General features: G+C 53.8%; 7 protein-coding genes across 7 annotated transcripts; 2 read left to right on the forward strand and 5 right to left on the reverse strand.

Annotated features, from left to right (window-relative positions):
* Positions 1–966: 966 nt before the first annotated feature.
* Positions 967–3010, reverse strand: J4E78_000415 (uncharacterized protein; the record flags this gene model as incomplete). The annotated part of the gene is made up of 4 exons (XM_049361079.1): positions 967–1566; positions 1620–2660; positions 2713–2931; positions 2984–3010. 4 exons carry the CDS (start codon positions 3008–3010, stop codon positions 967–969), a joined length of 1887 nt encoding a protein of 628 aa, XP_049226362.1.
* Positions 3011–5497: 2487 nt separating this feature from the next.
* Positions 5498–6298, reverse strand: J4E78_000416 (uncharacterized protein; the record flags this gene model as incomplete). Its single annotated transcript, XM_049361080.1, has 1 exon — positions 5498–6298. One exon carries the CDS (start codon positions 6296–6298, stop codon positions 5498–5500), a length of 801 nt encoding a protein of 266 aa, XP_049226363.1.
* Positions 6299–7038: 740 nt separating this feature from the next.
* Positions 7039–10033, reverse strand: J4E78_000417 (uncharacterized protein; the record flags this gene model as incomplete). The annotated part of the gene is made up of 6 exons (XM_049361081.1): positions 7039–8603; positions 8653–8839; positions 8887–9453; positions 9499–9630; positions 9678–9803; positions 9851–10033. The coding sequence occupies 6 exons, from the start codon at positions 10031–10033 to the stop codon at positions 7039–7041; spliced, it is 2760 nt and encodes a 919-aa protein (XP_049226364.1).
* Positions 10034–12265: 2232 nt separating this feature from the next.
* J4E78_000418 (uncharacterized protein) lies at positions 12266–13710 on the forward strand (the record flags this gene model as incomplete). Its single annotated transcript, XM_049361082.1, has 2 exons — positions 12266–12328; positions 12394–13710. 2 exons carry the CDS (start codon positions 12266–12268, stop codon positions 13708–13710), a joined length of 1380 nt encoding a protein of 459 aa, XP_049226365.1.
* Positions 13711–14677: 967 nt separating this feature from the next.
* Positions 14678–16111, reverse strand: J4E78_000419 (uncharacterized protein; the record flags this gene model as incomplete). The annotated part of the gene is made up of 1 exon (XM_049361083.1): positions 14678–16111. The coding sequence occupies one exon, from the start codon at positions 16109–16111 to the stop codon at positions 14678–14680; it is 1434 nt and encodes a 477-aa protein (XP_049226366.1).
* Positions 16112–16985: 874 nt separating this feature from the next.
* J4E78_000420 (uncharacterized protein) lies at positions 16986–18878 on the forward strand (the record flags this gene model as incomplete). The annotated part of the gene is made up of 2 exons (XM_049361084.1): positions 16986–16994; positions 17040–18878. The coding sequence occupies 2 exons, from the start codon at positions 16986–16988 to the stop codon at positions 18876–18878; spliced, it is 1848 nt and encodes a 615-aa protein (XP_049226367.1).
* Positions 18879–19381: 503 nt separating this feature from the next.
* Positions 19382–21166, reverse strand: J4E78_000421 (uncharacterized protein; the record flags this gene model as incomplete). The annotated part of the gene is made up of 9 exons (XM_049361085.1): positions 19382–19949; positions 20008–20162; positions 20215–20252; positions 20309–20457; positions 20508–20717; positions 20769–20905; positions 20959–20972; positions 21026–21091; positions 21163–21166. 9 exons carry the CDS (start codon positions 21164–21166, stop codon positions 19382–19384), a joined length of 1341 nt encoding a protein of 446 aa, XP_049226368.1.
* Between the last annotated feature and the right edge of the window lie 219 nt (positions 21167–21385).

Here is a 21385-nt window from a genome sequence, read left to right on the forward strand (position 1 = left end):
CCCGCGATCGACAAGTTGGGATCCTCCAAGTACTTGTCTCCTTCTAAATCTTCTTCGAAGCTGTCGGATCGATCGTCATCATCTTGCATATCTTCTGTACTTGCGTCAACATCAGGAACGCCGATCTAGCATGTTTCATACCTGGATGCAGCTCGAGATTGGGCAAGTGGTAAGTAGACGGCCGGTATTCGTCGTACAAGCAACTGTGCCAGAGAGTCACCCTCGGCTCTAGCGCATACTCGTAGATATAATTGCGAAGCTCTAGTGGAAGGTCTTGTAATCGGAAGCTAAGTGCTGTCAGTTTCAGTGACGCAGAAGTCAGATATTAAAAGTGCGTACATTTCCAGATGTGCGGAAGCTTCACCGCGGGAAGTTGGCAGTTCAGTAGTCGACATTTGAGACTTTGCGGTCGTGGTCAAGGCTATTCCATATGAATCGGAAGATGATGGCTAGTGCTGTGTAGATGTAAGAGGAGTCCGAGGGCTCTACCTGGGTGTTAAGAGGCAATTTAAGGCGACGCGCTAGGACGCGTTTCAGAATGATGCGACAACTCCTCTGTGTGTCGCAACGATGACTGACACCCTTAGCGTTTTGGAGAAAATAAACCCTTCCCTTATGTAGTAAAATTCTTACTCGAATGGTATGGCAGGTAGATGCAAGAAGGTTGATTGGACTGCATATCAATGCCAAGAGTGTCGTGGACAAGTGCGATGTGGGCGACTCAGTTGTCATCTATTCAGTTTTACATCACGAGTACGCAGCGGAACAATTTATTTGAAGTGATAGTTTGGCATTAAAGTAAGTAAACTAGCCATGACCAGTAGCCGACGCATCCAGCGAGCGGCACATAACACATGACTAGCGTCCTAATCGCGGTAACCAATAGGTTTGAGGGGTATATCGTTGAACGGTGACTCGATAAGCGAATCACAACATCATGCATCAACACATCGCGATGTGAACCGCTTACATCTTCTCTTGAGCGACAAGGCTAGCGCGCCTCTCCTCGTTGACGCTCTGGCGCCTCTCGATGTCAGCAGCCTGACCCTCCGTGCCGAGGTGACCGGTGGGCAGCAGGTTGAGCTGGTCTTCGTTCTTGTCCATGTTCCGGTAGGCGAAGTGGAAGGCGATACCGGTGACGAAGGAGATGATGGCTACACTTCCGTAGTTCCAGACGATGTGGGGATCGGCGGTAAGAGGAGTGAAAGCCTGGGCGAGGGCGGCAGAGAAGGCGGTGGTGAAGAGCTGGACGGACTGAACGAGCGACCTCATGTTCTTGGGAGCCTTGGTAAAGGCGTACTCGAGAGTGGTGACGGAGGCGAAGATCTCGGAGATGGCAATGAGGACGTAGACACCGGTAACAGCCCAGACAGTGATGTCGGTCTTGTACTCGGGGTCCTTGGTCTCGTAGTAGCCCGAGGTCTTGTAGATGTAGTGTTGAAGAACCGCTGCCCAGACCATGGCGAAGGCTCCGAGGATGAAACCAGCGGTGATCTTCTTGATCGGAGTGAAGCGGATACCTCGCTTGCGAAGGAAGGGGTAAACGAGAGAGTCCATGATAGGCACCTATAGTACGATTAGCATTCGTTCTGGGCGTTGGACCATTGGACAGTACTTACGATGATGATGATAGCGATGGGGTCCAAGTTGGAGAGAATGTCGTTGGGGACGCCGCCGAGCTTCATGGTGGCGCACATCTGGGTCAGGTTGGAGTCCATCTGGCGGTATGCAAGCCAGAAGATAGGCACCCAGAAGAAGACGGAGCAGGCAGCGAAACCACGAGCAACCTCATCAACCCAGGCGTCATCAAAGTTGTACCACTTGGGTGCGGCGGAGCCAAGGACGGAAGGCTTGACAGCAGTCCACATGTTGCCGTCGTTCCAGTTTTTCCAAGTCTTAACGGGGTTGATGCTCATTCCGCGTCCAAGAGCCTTGAAGAGAAGCTTGAAAGCAGGGCCCATAACGTTACCGCTCGGGGGACGGAGGATGTAGAACTTCTTGCAGAAGATCAAGACGGGGAGAGCGATGATGAACATGACGGTGGGGATCAGGTACGCGAGCCAGAAACCAACGTATCGCTCAGCGTAAACCATGCTGATTTGACCGACCAGAGCACCGATGTTGATGAAGAAGTAGAACCAGTTGTAGATACGGGTGACCGTGACAGCGGGGTCGACAATGACGCGCTCAGTACCGCGTGTCTCAACGCGCATCTTCTCCTGAGGAACTTGTTCGGCGATAAGAGGGGCAATGTTGGGCTTGAAAGTTCCAGTTCCAAGACCCATGATGATGAGACCGAGGATAAAAACGCCGAGGGCAGTGTTGGAGTTCTCCAAGACAGACGGCGCAGCTGAGGCGACGAGGATCAAGTGACCGATTTCAGCGACCAAGACGGAGTACAGAATAGTCTTGAAACGACCAAGGTAGGTGTCGGCGATCCAGGCTCCGAGAAGCGGGCAGACGTAGACCCAGAAGGCGTTGAATGTAGTCAAACTGAAAGCGACCTGCTTGCCCATGTTGAGGGCACCGGGCTGAGCCTCAGCATCATCTGGGTTGAGCGCGGCTCCAGTGGGCGTAGTGAGCGGCTTAGCGATGTAGTTGGAGTATACAGCAACAGTTCCGTAGTAACTCATACGCTCGACAAGCTCAACGAAAGCGATCTGAAGTCAAGTCAGTGTTTGTCTCACGTGCTCTGTGAGTGCGATCACGTACGGTGAAGATCTTCCATGGGATCCTAGCGGGCACACGGCGAAGCGTGGCGAGCTCCTCGTCGGTGGGAAAGTCATCAGCCTCGTTGAGGTAGCTGTCCTGGAGCGTGGCCTTGCCCTCGGAGTGGAGGTAGGCGGGCGCAGAGGTTGTGTGCATCTCGGGGTGCTTGCGCGTGGGGTCGCCAGAAGCGTCAATAAGAGCGGGGTCCAAGCCGACAGCTTGCTGCAAGGGTTGTTAGCAGTTATGCAATAGAGCTTGAGAAGAGTGTACTCACGACTTCACCGGCGTCACCAACAGGCATGATGGGCGTGCACCTAGGCCGTTTGACAGTGAAGGTGGACCGTGGTTGAGTGACTGGGAAAGCAGCCAGGTGATTGTTTATGGGGTGCGGCGAGGAGAAGAGAGACCCTGACGAGCAAAGAGAATGGGGTGGTGGTGCATTTAATTTGAGCACGCGAATCACGGGTCCGACGTCGTGCTCTACAGCTTCAGGCCCGATAAGGAAGGCGCGCACACCGACACAGGGATGGGCACCGTATCGACTCCTTCACCACCGTCTGTCCATCAGCAAACGCATTGCCACCGCGGCTGTTGTGCCCGGAAAGGCATTCGGCGCGTGCGCGATAGGTGCTGCACGATGCTCTTTTCGCACCGCATCGCCGAGGCGTCCTGGGCTACTCAAGCCTCGCCAAGTTGCTAACCACCACTGGCAAGCAGCGAGACAAGAAGAGCTTGCTGGTTCCAAGATAACAATTACCTGTGGCGCCCCAGTCGCATGCCATCGACTAACCTCCTGCCTAAAGCAGGTGGTCGCGGGGTAGCGATAGTCGTCCCCAAGAAATGCCCAGAGCCACTAGCTCGCGCCTCCAACGACTCTGGTCTTGGAGGCCCAGCCCATGGCCCATGCATTCCTCAGTCGCGGTATCAGCGACCTTGCTCTTTCTGACTGCAAACGCGGTTATCTGCGGGCGATAGCGTTGATATAGCGTCGATACAAACGTTCTGGAAGACGACCGCAGCGATTGATTCGGACAAGACATCGAGGAGGCTGGCGGGATGCAGGCCAGACGTTCCCACCAACAACCACGCTGTGGGGCCGCCTGCAGATAGACAAGATAATGGCTCGAAGCTTGGGATACGACAACGGCTTAGCCAATCGCGCCATACAGCCAAGACTTCCTCCGAACGCTACCATTCGCTCCTCCGAGGGCCATCCTGCCAGGGCTATCGTCGAGGCGGGTCTCCCGAATGTTCTTTGCGTTGCCCAAGACCTGGGCAACGGACCCCGATCGTATTTGCGGCCACGGTAATTGCACGCTCAGGGGACGGACATGCGACATGCGACACCACGACACCGGGTACCGGCATCAAGAATTTCGAGCGACGAGACAAGCCTCGGCCAGCGGATATGAAGACGCCATGGCAGCGGTTGAGGCTTCCTGCCCAGACGCGGTATGCAAGGGCTTATTCACGCCACCCTTTGAGATACGGGCTCAGTGGTGTGCGGTAATCATGCGGCGCATTGGAGTGGTGTCGCGCCTATCCTCGATGGACCTGGTCAGATGCGCGGTCCTTTTTCGCAAATAGAGCGTGTCGACGGTGAGGTTGATAGGGTAAAAGACGGGGATTGGGGGAACTCAAGATCGACACGTCGCCTAAATTAAGCTTGATGAAGACCTCGGCCGGCAAGCGCGATGCCGCACGTGAGCAGGTACTCTACCGTTACGGTTCCGGCTTTATTGAAACGCCTCGCCACGCCAGAACCACGGATAAGCGTCAGCGGTGTTGGCAGTCGATCCCAAGCTTTTTGCCGTCGCTTCTATGACGCGACGCTGAGCTTATTGATTTTGAAGAGTTTGAAGATTTCGTCGACACGTACTCGCATGTTATTGCTAGGGCTCTCTACATCTGTCAAGAGGCAGGCTTAGCCGAGACATAGTCAGCACCGTATACCGACTTCAGGGCTGCCTTGGTACAAAACGGCTAAAGCCTACTAGGAGGACACGAGGAATAGTGCATGGTCCGTTTATCGACTACGGTGGTACTCTCCATGTGCTCGGTACCACGCGCATGTCAGAGCGCTGAGTCTAGCCAAGGCCACGGTGAGGTAACAGAAAGGTTCGCACCTTCCCAACGCTGAGGTAGTAGCTACGGCTGGATCCCGCCCCGTCTGACCCCGCCGCCTGTCGCTTCCCCATCCGTTCTCAAACTCGACATTCTCCACCATCAGCGCCTGATATTCGTATACGTGTGTTGCAGCACATGGCACGCCTAATGACAATTCTTAATTCCCACGTAACGCCAAGTAGATGATCAGTCATCGGGATTCCTTTACTCCAATCTTTACTGGCAGCAAGAGCGGCCTGGGCTACCTGCAATGTCTCACGGTAGAGATCATTGGCTCACTTGAATGCATACACCAATCGCTTCGACTGTCATCACGCCAGAAACCAGTACAGGTACGACTATCACGCGCAGACTGTACCGGGTGGTGCAAGTATGCGTGAGATCCTTAGCACCAACATAACTAACTTCCTTTGGTACAATTTGCTGACATACGAGTCACACGAGTACCTGCACTGCGCAGTGTCGAAGAACGTATACTGCACATGTTGCATGGAGTTTACCGATTGGATCCTTTTGAATCTCTAACACGCAGTACACTCCGCTTCTTATCTTCCACTAGCACAGAGGTTGAGGATTGCGATCTCTCTCATTTGATGAGAAGTACCTTTGCGTGTGCGGTCGCTTCCCCTAGCACCTTTCCACATCTTTAGATCCCACCCCCTCAAAACACCCTCCCATTCTCCTGCAGCGCCCTCACCCTCTCGGGCGTAACAACACTCAAACTAACCGCCCCACCGATAACAATGCCCAACAACAAAACCACAAACAACCACAACACCTCCACCCTCCCATCCCCATCCTTCCTGCCCCTCCCCCCAGGCGCATACGGCCCCACCATCTTCTTCAACGGCTGCACCCCATTCCTCTGCGCAAACTCATACCCCCTCCTCATGCCAGGCAACCCATCGATACTAAGCTGGCTCTTCCACGCCCAGTAGTAGTCCATCGATTCTTTCTCGTCGCCAGCCTGGTATTTGGCGTCCTTCTTTCTGAAGTGTTCGTTCAGAATGTCGCGGTGGCCAACAAAGTCGTAGTAGGGCACGCTGAAGCCGCAGGATGTGCCGCATTGGTGCACATCTACCATGATGATACTGCGGGAACCCGGGATCGTTTCGACCTTGTGCTCAGAAATAAAAGCTTGGTATTCTGGGGTTCCGTTCTCGATGGCGCGGCCTTCGCCCCATATGCGCACGATTTTTGGGGGGCCGGTGAAGGCCATGAACATGACGCAGATTCGCCCATTCCCCGGCTCGTGCAGATGCGCATGTGTTTCTACTCCGCTCCCAGTAAGATCCATGTACCAAAATGTTCGTTCATTCAGGACGCCGAAGTTCTGGCCTCCTTTTGGGGAGATGTTGATGTGGCCGTCGCCTGAGAGTGGCGCGGTGCCCACCCAAAGCATTTGCTGTTCTTTAATCCATGGGATGAGGCTGTTCGGTATGGTTTCGTAGAAGACGCCCATCTTGGTGGTGAGGCGGGATGGGTGGGCGGTAGTATGTATGGCGGGATTATCTGGTATTGGAACTGGGAGGTATTAGGGTAGCGGATGGGTGTTGTTGATGGCGATGGTGATGCTGTGTAAAGGTTGATAGGGAATGAATGTCCAGCAACCGAGAAATCCCCAACCTTCAGCTTGAACAACAAGTATTGTCCACGAACAATCCTCTAGCAGTGCCGTGAGACCAGACCTTAAGTCTGACCCTCCCTATGATTCACAGCTTTTCCAATTCAACAGTCCAACCGTACGACGTTATCAATCCGCGGCCGGTATCGGCGTTGCGTAAGCCTGCTGGTCTATGCCGCGTTGGAGTTGCCTTTGCACAGACTAAATTTCTCGTGCTCGCTTCAACCTGTTGACCATGAGATGTTTCTCGATATAAGTGGTGATGTATGGAGATGCACGTAACCGAAGGGTCCGGCTAGTAGGTAGCTGCAGCGGGGTATGCGATTGGGGTAAGCCGAGGGTCTTGGAGCTCTGACGTGTTGTGATTGGTTCTTGTACAGTTTGATAGGCTTCGTATCACAGAGAGTAGTTGGAAGTGCAAAACATGGTTCATATGATGCATACGCAGTATGGTGCCGCAGAGACACAGCCGTGGTTTACCATACTCGGGGGTATGAATTTAAACGGTACACCTAACATCACCCTCCAAAACTGCCATACGTCCCTTACTTCTCGACTATACAATGCAATCGAAGCCATCATTTCTTCGGCAGCTCCCGGAACACTTCCTTGAAGATCTTCTTGCTATTGTACAGGTTGACTAACCTCAGACGCTCATTGTCCAAATGCGCGCTGTCACTTGCTTGGCCGCACGGCAAATGCGCAGCAGGTGCATTGAACTCTTTCTCCAAGAATCTTATACTGGGGATAGAGCCACCCTCTCGAATGTACAGTGGCTTCCGAGACGCTGTTTCGCTTTGAGTGTGATCAGGCGTCGAGCTGCCAGATGAGATGACAGGTCCCGCAAGAGCGGGGTCGGACGAGTTGGCCAGGGTGTTAGATGTCGCTGGCGCAGGCTTATCTTTGGTAATAGGTGTTGAAGGCTCGGCCGCTGCTCGTGATAATGGCGAGAAGTAGTCGGGTGGCTGAACTACAGACATGCTTTCTCTTCTCTGTCCAAGCGTTGGACCCCATACTGACATGATGGCGCGCTCAAGCGTCTGGAAGATCTCGTTGTTGAAATCACCAAGCCACGGCTCGGCTTGGTGGTCGATTGTTACCTTGAGCTGGTTCTTTGAGTCAAGATCTTCGAACTCAGATTGCATGAAGGACTTGAGACTCTCTGCTACGTCGCCAGCTTCTTGATTCGGTACCAGTCGTATCGATAAGGCAGCCTTAGCAAGACGAGGGATGATAGTTGAGTTATCAGGACCAGAGGTCTGGAAGCGATGGATGGTGAGTGAAGCCTCTCGCCATCTGCGCATCAATGACTGTGCTAGCTCTCCTGCATCGCCAAGATCTGGGTTACCACGTAAAAGTGTTTCGGTAATCTCGGTATAGAGCCCCTCCTCATCCTCTGTCAAAGGTAGGATAGGGTCGTAGAAACCTGGAATCTGAACCTTGCCGTGTCGTGCGGTCAATCGTGATAGCAGCATGACAAGATCTTTGAGCGGTTCGTCTAGCAAAGCACTTCCATCCACACCACTGTGCAAGTCAGGATGCTTACTCTCAATCTGCACAGTAGCATGTATGACTCCTCGAAGTCCGTAAGTCAGGCAAGGTACGTGGTCGTCGAGCCAATAGCTGTTGGCCAGGAGGATCCAGTCAACATCACCAATGAGATCTTTCCTGGCTTGCACAGCCCTTTCAAAACCGCGAGAGCCACTCTCCTCTTCACCTTCTATGAGGAAGATGATGTCGGAATCCAGGCGCTGTTCGTTTGCAAGCTCATGAGCCGCGTAGATGGCAGCCATAATCGGCCCTTTGTTGTCAGACGTCCCGCGACCATATAAATAGCCTCCCTCTCCCGTCAGCTCGAAGGGATCGTGTTTCCACTTGCGGTGTTCGTTTTCTGCAGGGATAACATCGTAGTGTCCGTAGAACAGAATTTTCTTCCGTGAGGCCGCTGTAGCCGGGTTGCCGCGAAATTTCGCAAACACAATTGGGTTGTACTCGCTTGTGTTGATCATCTCGGTAACAGCGCCAAAATTCTGGAAGACGGAACGCAAGTAAGACGCCCCTCTACGACAGTCAGCGCGATATTTGGGCAGCGACGATACGGTCCGAAAAGACACGAACTGTCTCAATGACTCCACCATGAGATCTGCACAACGCATTAGTTGAGCAAATCAAAGTTTCGGATGTGTACAAACCGTTGTTGCTTCTGCGTGAGACGGCGTTGGGCTCCGCACAATCTCTGACTTCCCAGATAACCACAGTGTTGTCATTGCCGCCGGTAACGAGGGTTGGCTTATCGTTGTATCTGGTAAACGCGGAAGCGAGAATTAGGCCGTCGTGTGCCTTGAAGGTCGTGATGGATTCGTAATGCTCGTTGAATTTCTATCTATGTTAGTCATGGTTCTTACAAAGCAATAAAGGAGACTCACCTGCATTACACCAGTTTTACCACCAGCGTACAGAACGCCGGCACCCAATGTTAGGGTATGAACATCACCGGTAGTGGCTTTCAAACTTCGCACTAGTTGTCGGGTTTCAAGATCCCACACGTTGACCTCGCCGTCGAAGCGCCCACTGTACAGGAAAGAGCCCTCTCTGGCGAGTGAAAGTATGGATTCACCTTCCTCCCTCCCATCTTCCAATGTGTAGAGGCTTGTGATGGCACCACGCTGTGCGGGATCTATGCGCCACAGCAAGATACGCCCGTCTCCTCCACCCGAGACCAGAATCTCCTCGGACGGCGCCTCCGGTATGATGCCGCTGCCCAGGAGCATGCAATGTACGTATCCGTAGTGGGCGAATTGGCAGATGTCATGGCTGTCGATTTGCAGTTCTTGCCCGCCTACTGCGTCGCGTGGTCTCGTATCTGCCCCGCTGGGCTTCGGGGTTTGCGCGCCGCCCGGTCCTAGGGAGTCGAAGAATTTGTTCTTTCGCTCTGCAGGATGCGATGACAGACTCGGGGCCGGTCTAGTGTCTTTCTCTTTCAGATCGTACCACTGCGACTGTCAGCCTATGCATTCCTGTTCAGCCTTGTTTCCTACTTGTATGCTTGTGTTCTGGGCTCCGAGGTAGACGGTGCGATGTTGGGAAGAGTATGCGACGCAGAAGATGTCTCCGATATCGTATGGCGACCAGAGCGCGTAGAGGTGTCTGAAGGTCGACGTGCACCAGACCTAACAAATCAGCATACACCGACGATGGACGTTCCAGACTCTCTCACATTGACGATTGGGTCTGCTGCGCTCGAGAACAGCCACTTGCGGTCATGCGACAGACACAAGCCGAGTACGCTGCCCTTGTGCGCGTGTATGACGCTGCGTCGCTCGTAGGTATCGAGGCTGAACACCTGCACGTCATGAGCCTGGCGCCTCTGGAGCTCGCTTAAACACGTACTAGGATCTCCCCGCCCTGTGTTCCAGCGAAGATGTACTGTGATGACACTGCTAACGCGAGGATCGATTTGTCGTGCTTCATCCGATGCGCGAGGGCCGGCGTTCGATTGCCATCTAGGCCAGACTTCTCTGCGCCCTGCGTCTCCAGGATGCCGTCATTATGCGGAGGCGCTGCTGCTGGCATGGTCAGCCCGGCTTGGTGTTGTATCTCTGGAGTGAGTGCATGGTCGCGTGTAAAGGTTTCGCGACTTGGTGGGAGCGATGACGGCACATTCAGGGTCCAGGGCCAAAAGCGCCGGCTGCGGGGCCCTGATGCACCACCGATGGACGCAGCAACTCGACTAGACGTACCTCTTAGTCCTACACCTAGAGCTGTCTTCACTTCCTGCGATGTAAGCGACGCTGACAAGATGCACATGGTCCTTCTTTCTGCTGAGCTACAGCCTGCGAGGAGATGGAACGGAAAGATGGCAGAAGAAGAAAGTCCCGCGCTGTGCGATAGCGGTGCCTCCCTTACCGTGCTCGAAAGAGGCAGCCGTTGATCGGCTTCATCTACCTCGTTCAGCATAATATCTGAGGACGTCTCGTCGTCGCTAGGTGACCTCTCAGGGGAGCTCGAGCTTTGCTGCTCGCACTGAGTAACGAGCTCACCGCTCCTACTGCTACATGGCGAGCGATCTCGCTGCAATGACGCCATATCTCAAGGGGGGAGTGTGCTTCACAGTAAGCTGAGATCATGGAATAGCATCACTGCTTCCTTTTTCTCGATTCCCATATCAGCATACCAGCGTATCTCACAGCAAGCGCAGAGTGGTGCCAACATATGTGCACCAGCGTGCAGTCACGTATGCACGTGTCGTACAACTTGGCGGCGCGCTGTCAATCATGCAGTCGCTCCCTAGTCTGCGAGCTCTGAATAATAGATAGTTCACCGTTCGCAGGCCCGACTACGTGGTCGCACCGTAGAGAGCGGCTTCCGACGTTGAGCTACCAATTGTAAATGACGCGGTTGGTGTGGCCCGCCTCGAGTCGCTCCAGCTGCTAAGGAGACTTAGGACAGCCTCACGGGAACATGCATATCAGGGCGCGGGAGGCTGGAGGCTGCCGCATGCAGGTCGAAGAGATAGAGTGAAGATCGTCGGTGTGCATTCTGGAACACTCTGCCGCCAAGTTTGAGGATTGCGAAGCGCGGCCGAAGATTGGACAGGATGGGAAATCGGCGAGCAGAGATGCCTGTGTAGAGTGTAAATGGGACCAGTAGCCTTGATCGCCTGCGGGTAATGAATCGTCGATAATGCCTCACCAGCACCACCAGGGAGTGCCTTCCTGTCTGCGTTGAAAACGTGGGAAAAGTGGGTTGAGAAAAAGGAGCGTGGGACCCCAACCAAACTACAGCCACACTGTTGGCGATGACCAAGACTGTCAAACCTCCGGCAGCCTCGATGTGACGCAGCTTGCGTAATTTTCGCAGATTTTCAACCTTCTCAGCTCGACGTTAACAGCCTTTTGGAGTCTCGGCCGCGACGACAGAACGCACCGCCACAGACGCCACAGCAGCACCGCCACGGCTGGCGCGGTAAGGGCAACCTTCCCAGCTGAAGGCTACCGGAGGCTGAACCTAGAGCCGATCATGCCAACTGGACAGTGATTGACAACATTTGAATCTCGATTCCAGACGGCTCCATATTGGGGTTTGGGCAGCAACAGTCGGGTTATGGCTGCCAGGGCCTGCATCGTTGCATCAGCACGCGTGAGAACTGAGGCTGCCGAAATTTAGTTGTCCAGTCGCTGTCACGACACGTTCACGATGGCTGCAGTAATAAAGCAAGACGGCCATCCGCACCAATGGCAGGCGAAGCCGGGGCCTCAGTGCTGCAGCGTCTCGCTGCCCGCATAGCCGGCGCCAGGGAAGCGCCTCCAGTTACATGGCGACACGCGCTGCGACTATGCCCGGACTGCACTGGTTGAGTCTTCACGCCGCAGCCCACGAACCAGGGCGAGACGTCACAGACAAGCGATGCGAAGTATGCGGGCAGTCTCGTGAATGGCTTTGCTGCAGGTCGCTTCGGCCACTCTGGTTGCACCCCGCGCTCCACCACCATCATGGCTGCGTGTCGCGGTCGGTAGAAATCGCCTCATTCCGCGCGTAGTGTTCCGACAATAGCGCCGTCAGGAGTGACTCTGAAATTCCTTATAGTCGCAGCCTGGCCGCGACGACTTGGTGATCCAGGTGGGACCTTGTGGAGTTGCGCCAGCTGCCGTTTCCGCGAGCACTGACTGATACATGCTCACCGCCGCCTTTTAGGCCCAGGACACAAGTACCATTCTCACCGCAACCAGCCTCAAGGTCACACAAAACCCCTCTTGCCGCGCGCTGTGCAGCTGCTGCAGGAACACAACGCCCTACTACGTCACCATGGCCGTCGGACTCGGAGAGACTATTACTGTTATTAACAAGAGCGGGAAGGTCGTGAGCAGTGTGAGTGCCCGATAAGCTCGCTAGCCCCCCGATAAGCCCCGTACTCGTACTGACGCCCCGCCCAGAGCAAGCACATTGTCAACGTCTTCAAAGAGGCCAAGGCCGCCTACCGCGAGCGCAAGGCGGAGATCAAGGCGGAGCGCGATGCCGCCGTCAAGGAGAAGGAGCTCGCCAAGGGCGTCAAGGCCATCCGCCTGGACGACGACGACGCCCGCTCTCAGGTCTCGCATCGCTCCAAGGCGTCCAAAGCCCACACCCATCGCACCAAGGCCCATGACCGGCCCGTGATGGAGCGCGGCTACAGCGACAGCTTCTATGCCAACGACAGCCCGCGAAGCAGCAAACACCGCTTCGAAGCCGACCTCGCCGGCGACGCACACAACAAGGAGATTGCGAGGAGGAATTCCGATCAGGCCGTCCAGCGCTCGTCGCAGAGCAGCAAGTCGCGATCCAAGTCAGTCGACATGGACCTTTGCTACGGCGATGTGCCCCCGCCCCTGCCCGACAAGAAGTACAACGACGTCGAGCTGAAAGAGAAGGCTTCCAAGATCGAGTTGCTCCTGGACGAGGCCAACTGCTTACAACACACGGCCACGGCTATGATCGAGAACCTGCAGAAGAATCCCGAAGCGCTTGCCGCCGTATCACTCACGCTCGCCGAGATCAGCGCCATCGTCGGCAAGATGGGACCTGGTGTCCTCATGACGCTCAAGGGCAGCTTCCCTGCCGTTGCAGCTCTGCTCCTCAGCCCCCAGTTCATGATCGCTGGAGGTGTCGCTGTCGGCGTTACCATTGTCGCACTCGGTGGATACAAAATCATCAAGAAGATGCAAGTCCAGAAGGAAGTCGACGCACCCCTACCTGAGCCGCAAATGGCGATGCCCATGCGTGCCGCTACCATGCCCATCGAAGACTCCAACAACCAGCTCGACGAGCTCGAGCCCCAGGAGCTCAGCCGCGTAGAGCTGTGGCGCCGCGGCATCGCAGACGTCGAGGCCAACAGCTCCGGCACCAGTGTCGACGGCGAGTTCATCACGCCCGAAGCCTCCCGCACCCTTTGCGCCGCCGGCGTACTTGACGAAGATGATCTCAAGTCCCGCCGCAGCACCCGATCCAAGAAGCACAGCAGCGAATCAAAACACAAAGAGCACAAAGAGCACAAGCACCGCGCACCCAAGTCCGAAGTCAGCGTCAAGACCAGCAAGACCTCCGACTCAAAACGTCCCTCCAGCAAGGTTGCCTCAAGTAAAGTCGCTTCCAGCAAAGTCGCCTCCAGCAAATCCGGCAAGGAGAGCAGCAAAGAAAGCAGCAAGACCAAGAAGAAGGAGAAAGAGCCTTCCGGCCTCAAGATGTTGTTCCGCGCCCACACTGTCGCCGTCTAATCCCCACGGCTTACAACCAAATCTCCTCTATCATAGCGTTTGGCGTTTCCTTCGTCCTCGTCATCATTCATCATCGAACATCAGCATTTAGCGTTGCTTTGCTTCCTCACGTTTATACCATCTAGACGACATTACATGGGCATATCAAGATCCCGTCGTTGGCCGCTTGCTTGCTTGCTTTGGAGTCTTCTGGGTTCGTTCGGCGCAGGGGCGAACATAATGGGTCATGACTATCGCGAGTACTACGAAGATTCTTTTCACGCTGCTTTTATGTAACGCATACGTATCAATTACACATTTACGGACTCGAGAACGGATTAATATGTTGACAGTTACTCCTCACAGTTACTCCCATCCCTGTCGCTCTTACTCCGATCCCCTTCATCGACCCCAAATCATGCATCACGCACATCCTCTTACACCTCTCCCCTCCCACTCCCCACTCCCACAACTCCGCCCGAGTACTTCCAACCCAACATCTACCCCTTCCTCGCCCAGAGATCCAGCCTCTCCCCTTTCCCTTTCTTCGCGTTATCGTAACACCTCCCGGCCCCGTCCACCTAAAACATTGCGCCTTTACCTTTCACAATGTTCATTCAACATGCCCACCCACGTATTAAGCCTATCCTCAAGCACGAAATGAATTGCGAAGATTATGTCGGTAGCAGAACAATTAGAACGAACGACGACAAATATGAACATGAATAGAGAAGACTATCAACGTAAAAGTATGGGCCTGAAGGGAAAGAGAAGGAACTTGTAACATGATGTATAAGCAACAATCCGAGTACGAACTGAAATGTGAATGAGGAGCAATATAATACAATGTCGAGACATCTACTGCAACGCTGGCTCGCTCGACGCCGCTCTTCTGATGAAGTAATGCCAACTAGCGTAGCCGTATCATGTCCTCATAACTGCAATATCTGCAGTTCAATGGGAGATCATCTCCTAGGTTCTCAAGCTCTTATCTGGGTTCTGCGTCGTCAGACTTAGGCCCGGCATCGACATCGGCGTCGTCCTCGGCGCTGATTGTGGTCTTTTGTCGCTTTTGTGCTGGCTCCAGTGGTGCGGTAGAGTCACCAGCTTGTGCACCGAAGTTGTCGTCCTCTCCCTTTGCGATATCATTTCCCACTGCGGCCTGCTGTTCGGCCTGTACAGACGACGCTGCCTCTGTGTCGTCAGCCTTGCGCTTCGCCGACGGTGGAGGTGGAGGTGGAGGTGGAGGTGCAGCGTTTGTAATATTGTTAGGATATGGCAAGGTCCCGTTCTGATTAGTCATTGTCGACACCTGCTGAGGAGTAGAATTCGAAGTACCAGTAGGACGTGGTGGGGCTGCATTCTGAGGGGGTGCCATTGACATCTGATGAGGTGTAGCCACCGTAGCTGGACCGGTAGAAGGCGGCAATGCCCCGTTTTGCTGAGGTACTGTCGGCCCCTGTGGAGGTGCAGCGTTGATGGTGCCGATCTCTGGGGTCGTCAAGGGCCCAGTGTAGCTGGGGTCCAGTGCTCTAAGCCAAGTATACGGGCCATAGTCAGCTGTACGCCGTTCTTCAGGATCAAGCATCCTGATGTTTAAGAACTTGCGGTAGATATCTCGTGTGCGAAGTCTGCTCTCGGGCTCCAGTGAAGAATGCCGTTGCACCCGTGCATCTTGGTATACGGTGATACTCATGGAGAACCTGATCAAAGAATTGCGCTTCGGATCGTACGGATGGAGTCGTTCGACCACCGCGACGCAGTCCATTGGCGCATACGGATGGCCGTTAGGAGTTGGACAATCCATGCCGCGTGAAATCGTCTTGGTGGAGTTTGGATTCCGCGCCAATTCTTCTCGAATTCCTGCCTCGTATTGTATCCGAGCATTGACTCGCGGTCGTTTCATTATCGACAGGTGCGAAGCGCAGAATTCCGGGGACTTGGGTATGGTTTCTTCTGCGTTTTTCCATGCTCCTGTTTTACTATAAGTCCAGATGGGTAGGATTTCGATTGTTGGCCAATCGTCATCATACGACACAGCAGTCACGAGGCCGTCTCGAGCCTCCATGTAAAAGCCATGCGGCCAACCCTGGCCGTACTCGTCCCGGATGCGTTTGCTTGGATAGAATCGGAGTACGCATTTGTCTGCGAAGCCATATTCTCCGTCTTTGGTCCCCATTCGTAGATCGGCGTCGATAAGACAATGCTTGATCATCCAGAAGTTGACAATGTCTCCGAATGTGAGGGGTGTGAAGTTTGGTAACACAGCTTGCCGACTCGCTGAAGTGTGTTGGTCTATACGTCCATGTCCGTCTGGGGCTGAATAGCGACCGGTATTGCTATTGTGAGATGAAACTGTCTTGGCCCTCTGAGAGGGCTCTCGACCACTTCCGCCCGTGTTAGAGTTCTCGTACCCTGTCATGGTACCTGCAGGCCTGGCTTGATAGTTTGGGACCTCTCCAAAACCCAGGGCCGTAGTAGGTGCTGTGGGTACTCCAGAGCTCAAGGCAGTTGACTCGGGACGACTTTCACTTCGAACCCCAAGCGGCATGTGGTTTGGGTTCTGATGGTTGAAATTGTTCGTCATGTCGCGTCCAGCATGCAGAGTGGCGTTTGAGCGGTTTTGCTGCGATCCTGTAAACTGATGAGGTCGATGGTCTCCGGTGTATCTCCGTTGTTCTTGGGTCTGGGCTGGTGGAGATCGATCGCGAGGCCTTATACTATCCCTACCGTCGCGATATGGACTTCCTGGTCTCCATCTATCAGCTCGTCCATCACGGCCATGGGGCCGCCTGCCGCCAGCCCCACGACCGTCATCTCTTGAGCGGTTCCCTTCTGACATGGCCAGTTGGCTGATGTGGTTAGGTTGAGAAGGTTGCGGCTCGAGAGGTGTTGATGAAAGCCTTGGTAACCCGAGTAGTCGCCATTGATATAGGGAGAGGGGGCAGAGTGCCTCCTCCCAGTGTGAATTGCGGTCGCCAGACCATTTCACTCGGGTCTGCGCCCAACTTGAGAAAGTCTCTCGGAGCGCACGCACCTATCATTCACAGCGCTCACAGCTACCGATGTACTGTGTTGTGTGCCGACTCCGCTTATGTAAGATGGTCGAGTAACAAAGACGGGGAGAGACAAAGGTGGGTTCGTACAAATGACAAGCACGTCTTTGTCGTCCGATTTGTCATAGTTGTCGAAATGGTAAGCTTCTCTTCCAGAGGGATTGACGTTGTTGCCGGGCCGCGAAATTCTTGCTCTTGTGTCTCAACAGACGATTATCAAACATTCTGACGCGACCAGTCATGACTTCCGTGGGCCCGGGGTCTCCGGCGAAAACTTTGACACCTGGTGGGAAGAGAGGCTACAAAGACTACGTCAGGGATGCCGACGAGGAGAGCATTTTCCATTCCGAAAGGCGGCCTTCCAAATTCCTTCGTCTTACTGAGGACGCTGCATTCGATTACCAACTAACAAAGTGGTCGGAAAAGGCGAAGAACTCATCGAGCTGGCTTTGGTTATGTCCTCAGATTCATCCAATGTTCAGTAAAAGAACCGCCGGTAATGGCTACCGAGCTCAGGGAGGCGAAAGGTTCCTCAGTCTGGTACCACAGGTCCATCCTCAGTATGTAGCCCCCACTGAGAGAAAGAGGAGGCCAGTGGAAAACATACCCAACGCTTTCTCCCATAGTCAGTCCGAAACGCAGAACGGCCATCATTTACACGGAGTGGCTCACTCATCTCCCACTCAACGACAACATCCGGCTCTTAGACCTCCTGGAGACCCCATATCATTTGACCCGGTCTGGTGGTGGCCAGATGTCATACACAAGAATAATTTCCACACTGAGAGTGGTTTGCTATTGGTTGGCAACCCAGAGAATAGTCGCGCAGGTATCATGCCGACGTATGAGATATTCTTCGCCATGATACAGGCGGGCTTGGCCCGTCGTAACGCCGATTCGTCGTATGCATTGCGAAATCGCGAGCTTGATGAAGTTCAGCGAAAGTATGATAAGATGATCGAAGACAAGGCAAAGTGCGAAGAGGAACAGAAGGACGTCGATAGGATAACATCGGGCAACTACGGTGAGTATGATCATGATACCTTCGAATGGGCGATGAAGCGTCACTCGGAAGTGATCTATCGTATTCGAGCCCTGGAGTCAGAGGAAGAACAGCTTCAGGTACAGCAGGATGATATCTACGCTCGACATCAGGCAGTGAATGTGAGCACAATGGCCGTAGAGAAAACGCTTTGGGATTTGCTCGACGATCTCCTTGTACGAATAGGCGTTTTTCCCAGCGTCGATGACAACGACCAGAATCCGAGGGTCCGAGTAGTGGATGCAAGAGAACCGGCAGACGATCCCAACCTGGATTGGCCTGAGAACAATTGGAACGACGAAATACCCGGGGAGTGGAAACCCGCGCCATTCGAAGACAAAGGTAGTGAGGTATTTGGACCTCTGGAAGAAGAAGAGGCAGAGAGTACCTGGAATAACGCATGGAAGGACTATCCTCGCAACGACCACCTGCTGGCATTACAGGATGTGCTCTACCAAACGGCGGAAGAGGCAATACGCGTTGAGCGGGAGTTTAATGATGTCCGTGAGCAGTACGATCGGGAATTGCAGACTTACATGTTTCACCAGAGAGGGAAACGTGACAACGCGAGTGTAAGGTCGTATCAGTTAGAAGAAGAATTTGGTCCAATATGGCTGGAAAAATGCCGTAAGATTTCTGCGAAGATGCAGGAAGCTGACAGAGGCCATGCGCAGGCGGAGTGCGCTCTCTCTGATGCAAATCGGCATGATCGTGAGGTTCGAAGGAGGCCGTCCAAACCAGAGCTGCGCCTTCCGGGTCAGACAGAGGCAATCGAGCCACGAAGGTTTGGAAAGAGGATATCCTCCCGTAAGCGGCGCTGGATCGACGAATGGCTTGAAGATGTGTATATGAAACCGGGTGACGAGGATCGCCAAAAACCTGGAGAAGAACCGGCTCAGCCCATTACGGTTGCTACGGATGAGGCGAGTAGATCACTGCGCTCTGAGGATGTTCCAATGGCCACAGGTCACCGACGTCGAAGAATCGACAGATATGTACTTCGAAGCCGAGATCTGCGTCAAGACACGTCGAATACTGCTTTACAACAGCTGCATCTTGACTGGGCAAGGAAGGTTGGTGAACGGATGTGAGTAGATATTCACTGGTCATGCCGGCGGCGATCGGGAGACTTCCATACGTAGATGCGTCGAAGAAAATGGTTAAAGATAGCAGTAACGAAGCGAACAGGGTGATGAGTAGTGTAGAATTAGGAGCATTGAGTTCATTCTTTCCGCCACGGAACGCGGAGATGACGATGACGTAATGATGACATGCGAGACCCTGAATCCCTTCGTGATGCGTTTCTCCCACAGCACCAACCGACCCTACCGCAAAACATCGCGCATCAGCGAATGCGACCTGCAGCCATTAATGCCCTCGTATCCTTTCGTGAAGCGGTGTCGACACCATGGACGTGCGCGAACCGAGAAGGCAGTGCTTTCTGAGGGGCCATGAAAAAGCCCACTACCCAGACTTCGTCTTCTCATCAACCACTTCCGGCACCTCATGCTCTCCAGACTCAGCGGGCTCACGGTTAGCAGCCATCGCCGTCTTCCTATCAAGCTACACGAATCGTTAGCACACGCCAAAATCCTTATTCACCAATGATACTCACCCATCTGACCACGAACGCCCATCCAATAAAGGCAAAGACCACCACGATCATGGTGATGCTTCCTTTCTTCCAGTACGGTACATCCGTCGCTGGGTACATAACAATACCCCACCACGTATACAGGATCAAACCACCCATAGCCATTGTATACACGGTCACACCCCTCACCGCATCGTCGCCCGTTCGCTGACAGATGGTTGTGGCCCAGCCGTACATGATTGGATTTACGATGAAACTTGTGCCACTGAGGTAATGCGCTGTGAAGATCCCCGCATCTGGAAGGTTTCGCACGAGCAGAAGCGATGCGGTGATGAGCTGCATCGCTCCACTAAAGATAATCATAGGCAGACGATGACCTGTGTGGTCGATGAAGGCTCCGCCAAGAATTTGGGAGACGATCGCAACAGCTTGAATTCCGAGAGGGTACGTGTTGATAGCGGTTTGGGAGTAGCGAGACTTGTTGTGCTTGAGCCAGAGGAGGAACATGCCCTGGAAGGCGAAGGCTTCGAGCATGGCGCAGACGACTGAGAAAGTCGTGAGGATGTAGCTGCGGAGAAGTCAGTATGACTTCCTGGTTTTGACTAACACGACAGGTATCTACTCACATAGTAGGCGTTAGGAGAACACGCTTCGCAAGGCTCTTGAACTCGATGTTGTGGGTGTCTGCTGTCTTAGGTGGTAGACGAGTCATTGCGAGCTGTCTTTCCGCCTGAGTGATGTAGGAGACTCTGGTCGACTCTGGAAGATCCGGGAATGTGAACTAGGGTTACTATCAGTCCTCAGGCTCGGGTGCAAGCATCGACACAACTTACGAATCCGAAGAGACCAACTGGAATTCCCATGAGGCCGTCTGAACCACATGTGTTAGCAACGCGCGCGCGATGGCCCTCGAAATCGCTCACGTACCAATGATGAACACCCATTGCCAGCCTTTCAAGCCGCCTTTGCCTTCCATCGTCTGGTGCATTGCCGTCATCATGAGACCAGCGCACATACTCCCGACCTGCCCGACAGCAGTAAAGATGGCAGCCCGTTTGGCTATCTCGGAAGGCTTGCTGCGGGCATCGTGAGAATCTTCCCATGAAAAGGAATTCGATCGACTTACTACCATGAACCCATCACATACACGCTACCACTGTATAAACTGGCCTCGATCAAACCCTGGAAGAAGCGGACTGCACAAAGCTGTGAATACGTCTTGCACCCAGCTGAACACATGGTCAAAAGAGACCAGAGGATAAGAGTGAACGGAAGCCATATGCTAGGGCGAACTTTCTGGATAATGAGACCATGGGGTATCTGGCCGACAACGAGACTGCGAAGCTGTCAGCTAGAGTGCCATGACACACCGGCACACTGAACGGACCCCGCAGTGAAAATCGACAGCAAGATGCTATACTCATTGCCTTTGAGGCCGATGTCTTCGCGGAGACCAGCAACATAGGCATTAGCGAAAGCCTGGCGATCCAGGTAGTTGAAGAAGTAGGCTGCACAGCAGAACACCTAGTCAAGACAGTCAGACATCATGAGTAGTCGAGTTTTGCGACAGTACTGACCATGATGAAGATGTCTGGTCACATGAAAGTTAGCATGGTTGCGCCATGAGGATAAAGATGCTCGTACCAAGCTTCACAACGAGCTTCCTCTCCAAAACTTTCTTCGCATCGCCAGAGTCGCTGGCCCTGAGCCCTGCGCACTTGCATTAGCATCCAAGCAGCCATACAGTTCTGGAACCACAAATTCCTCACATCCTAAGGCACCCATCTTCGGTTGTGTACGTTGGTGGATCAGATAAAGCGACGATTATCAGATTGATTAGTCGTGGTACCAATCGCCCAGTTTTAATCCATCTGATAGCACCCGCGTGGGGCCAAGGCCTGGCCTCGGAGCCGGCGTATTGGCATGGAAGATTCTTCGCGCTTGATGATCGTCGACCGAGCATCGGCCCGTTGTTAGGGTGAAATAGGGCCTTGGCCTCCTGTC

This window comes from Alternaria triticimaculans (genome assembly GCF_023758025.1).
Source record: "Alternaria triticimaculans strain BMP 0046 chromosome Unknown scaffold_1, whole genome shotgun sequence".
NCBI classification, from domain to species: Eukaryota; Fungi; Ascomycota; class Dothideomycetes; order Pleosporales; family Pleosporaceae; genus Alternaria; species Alternaria triticimaculans.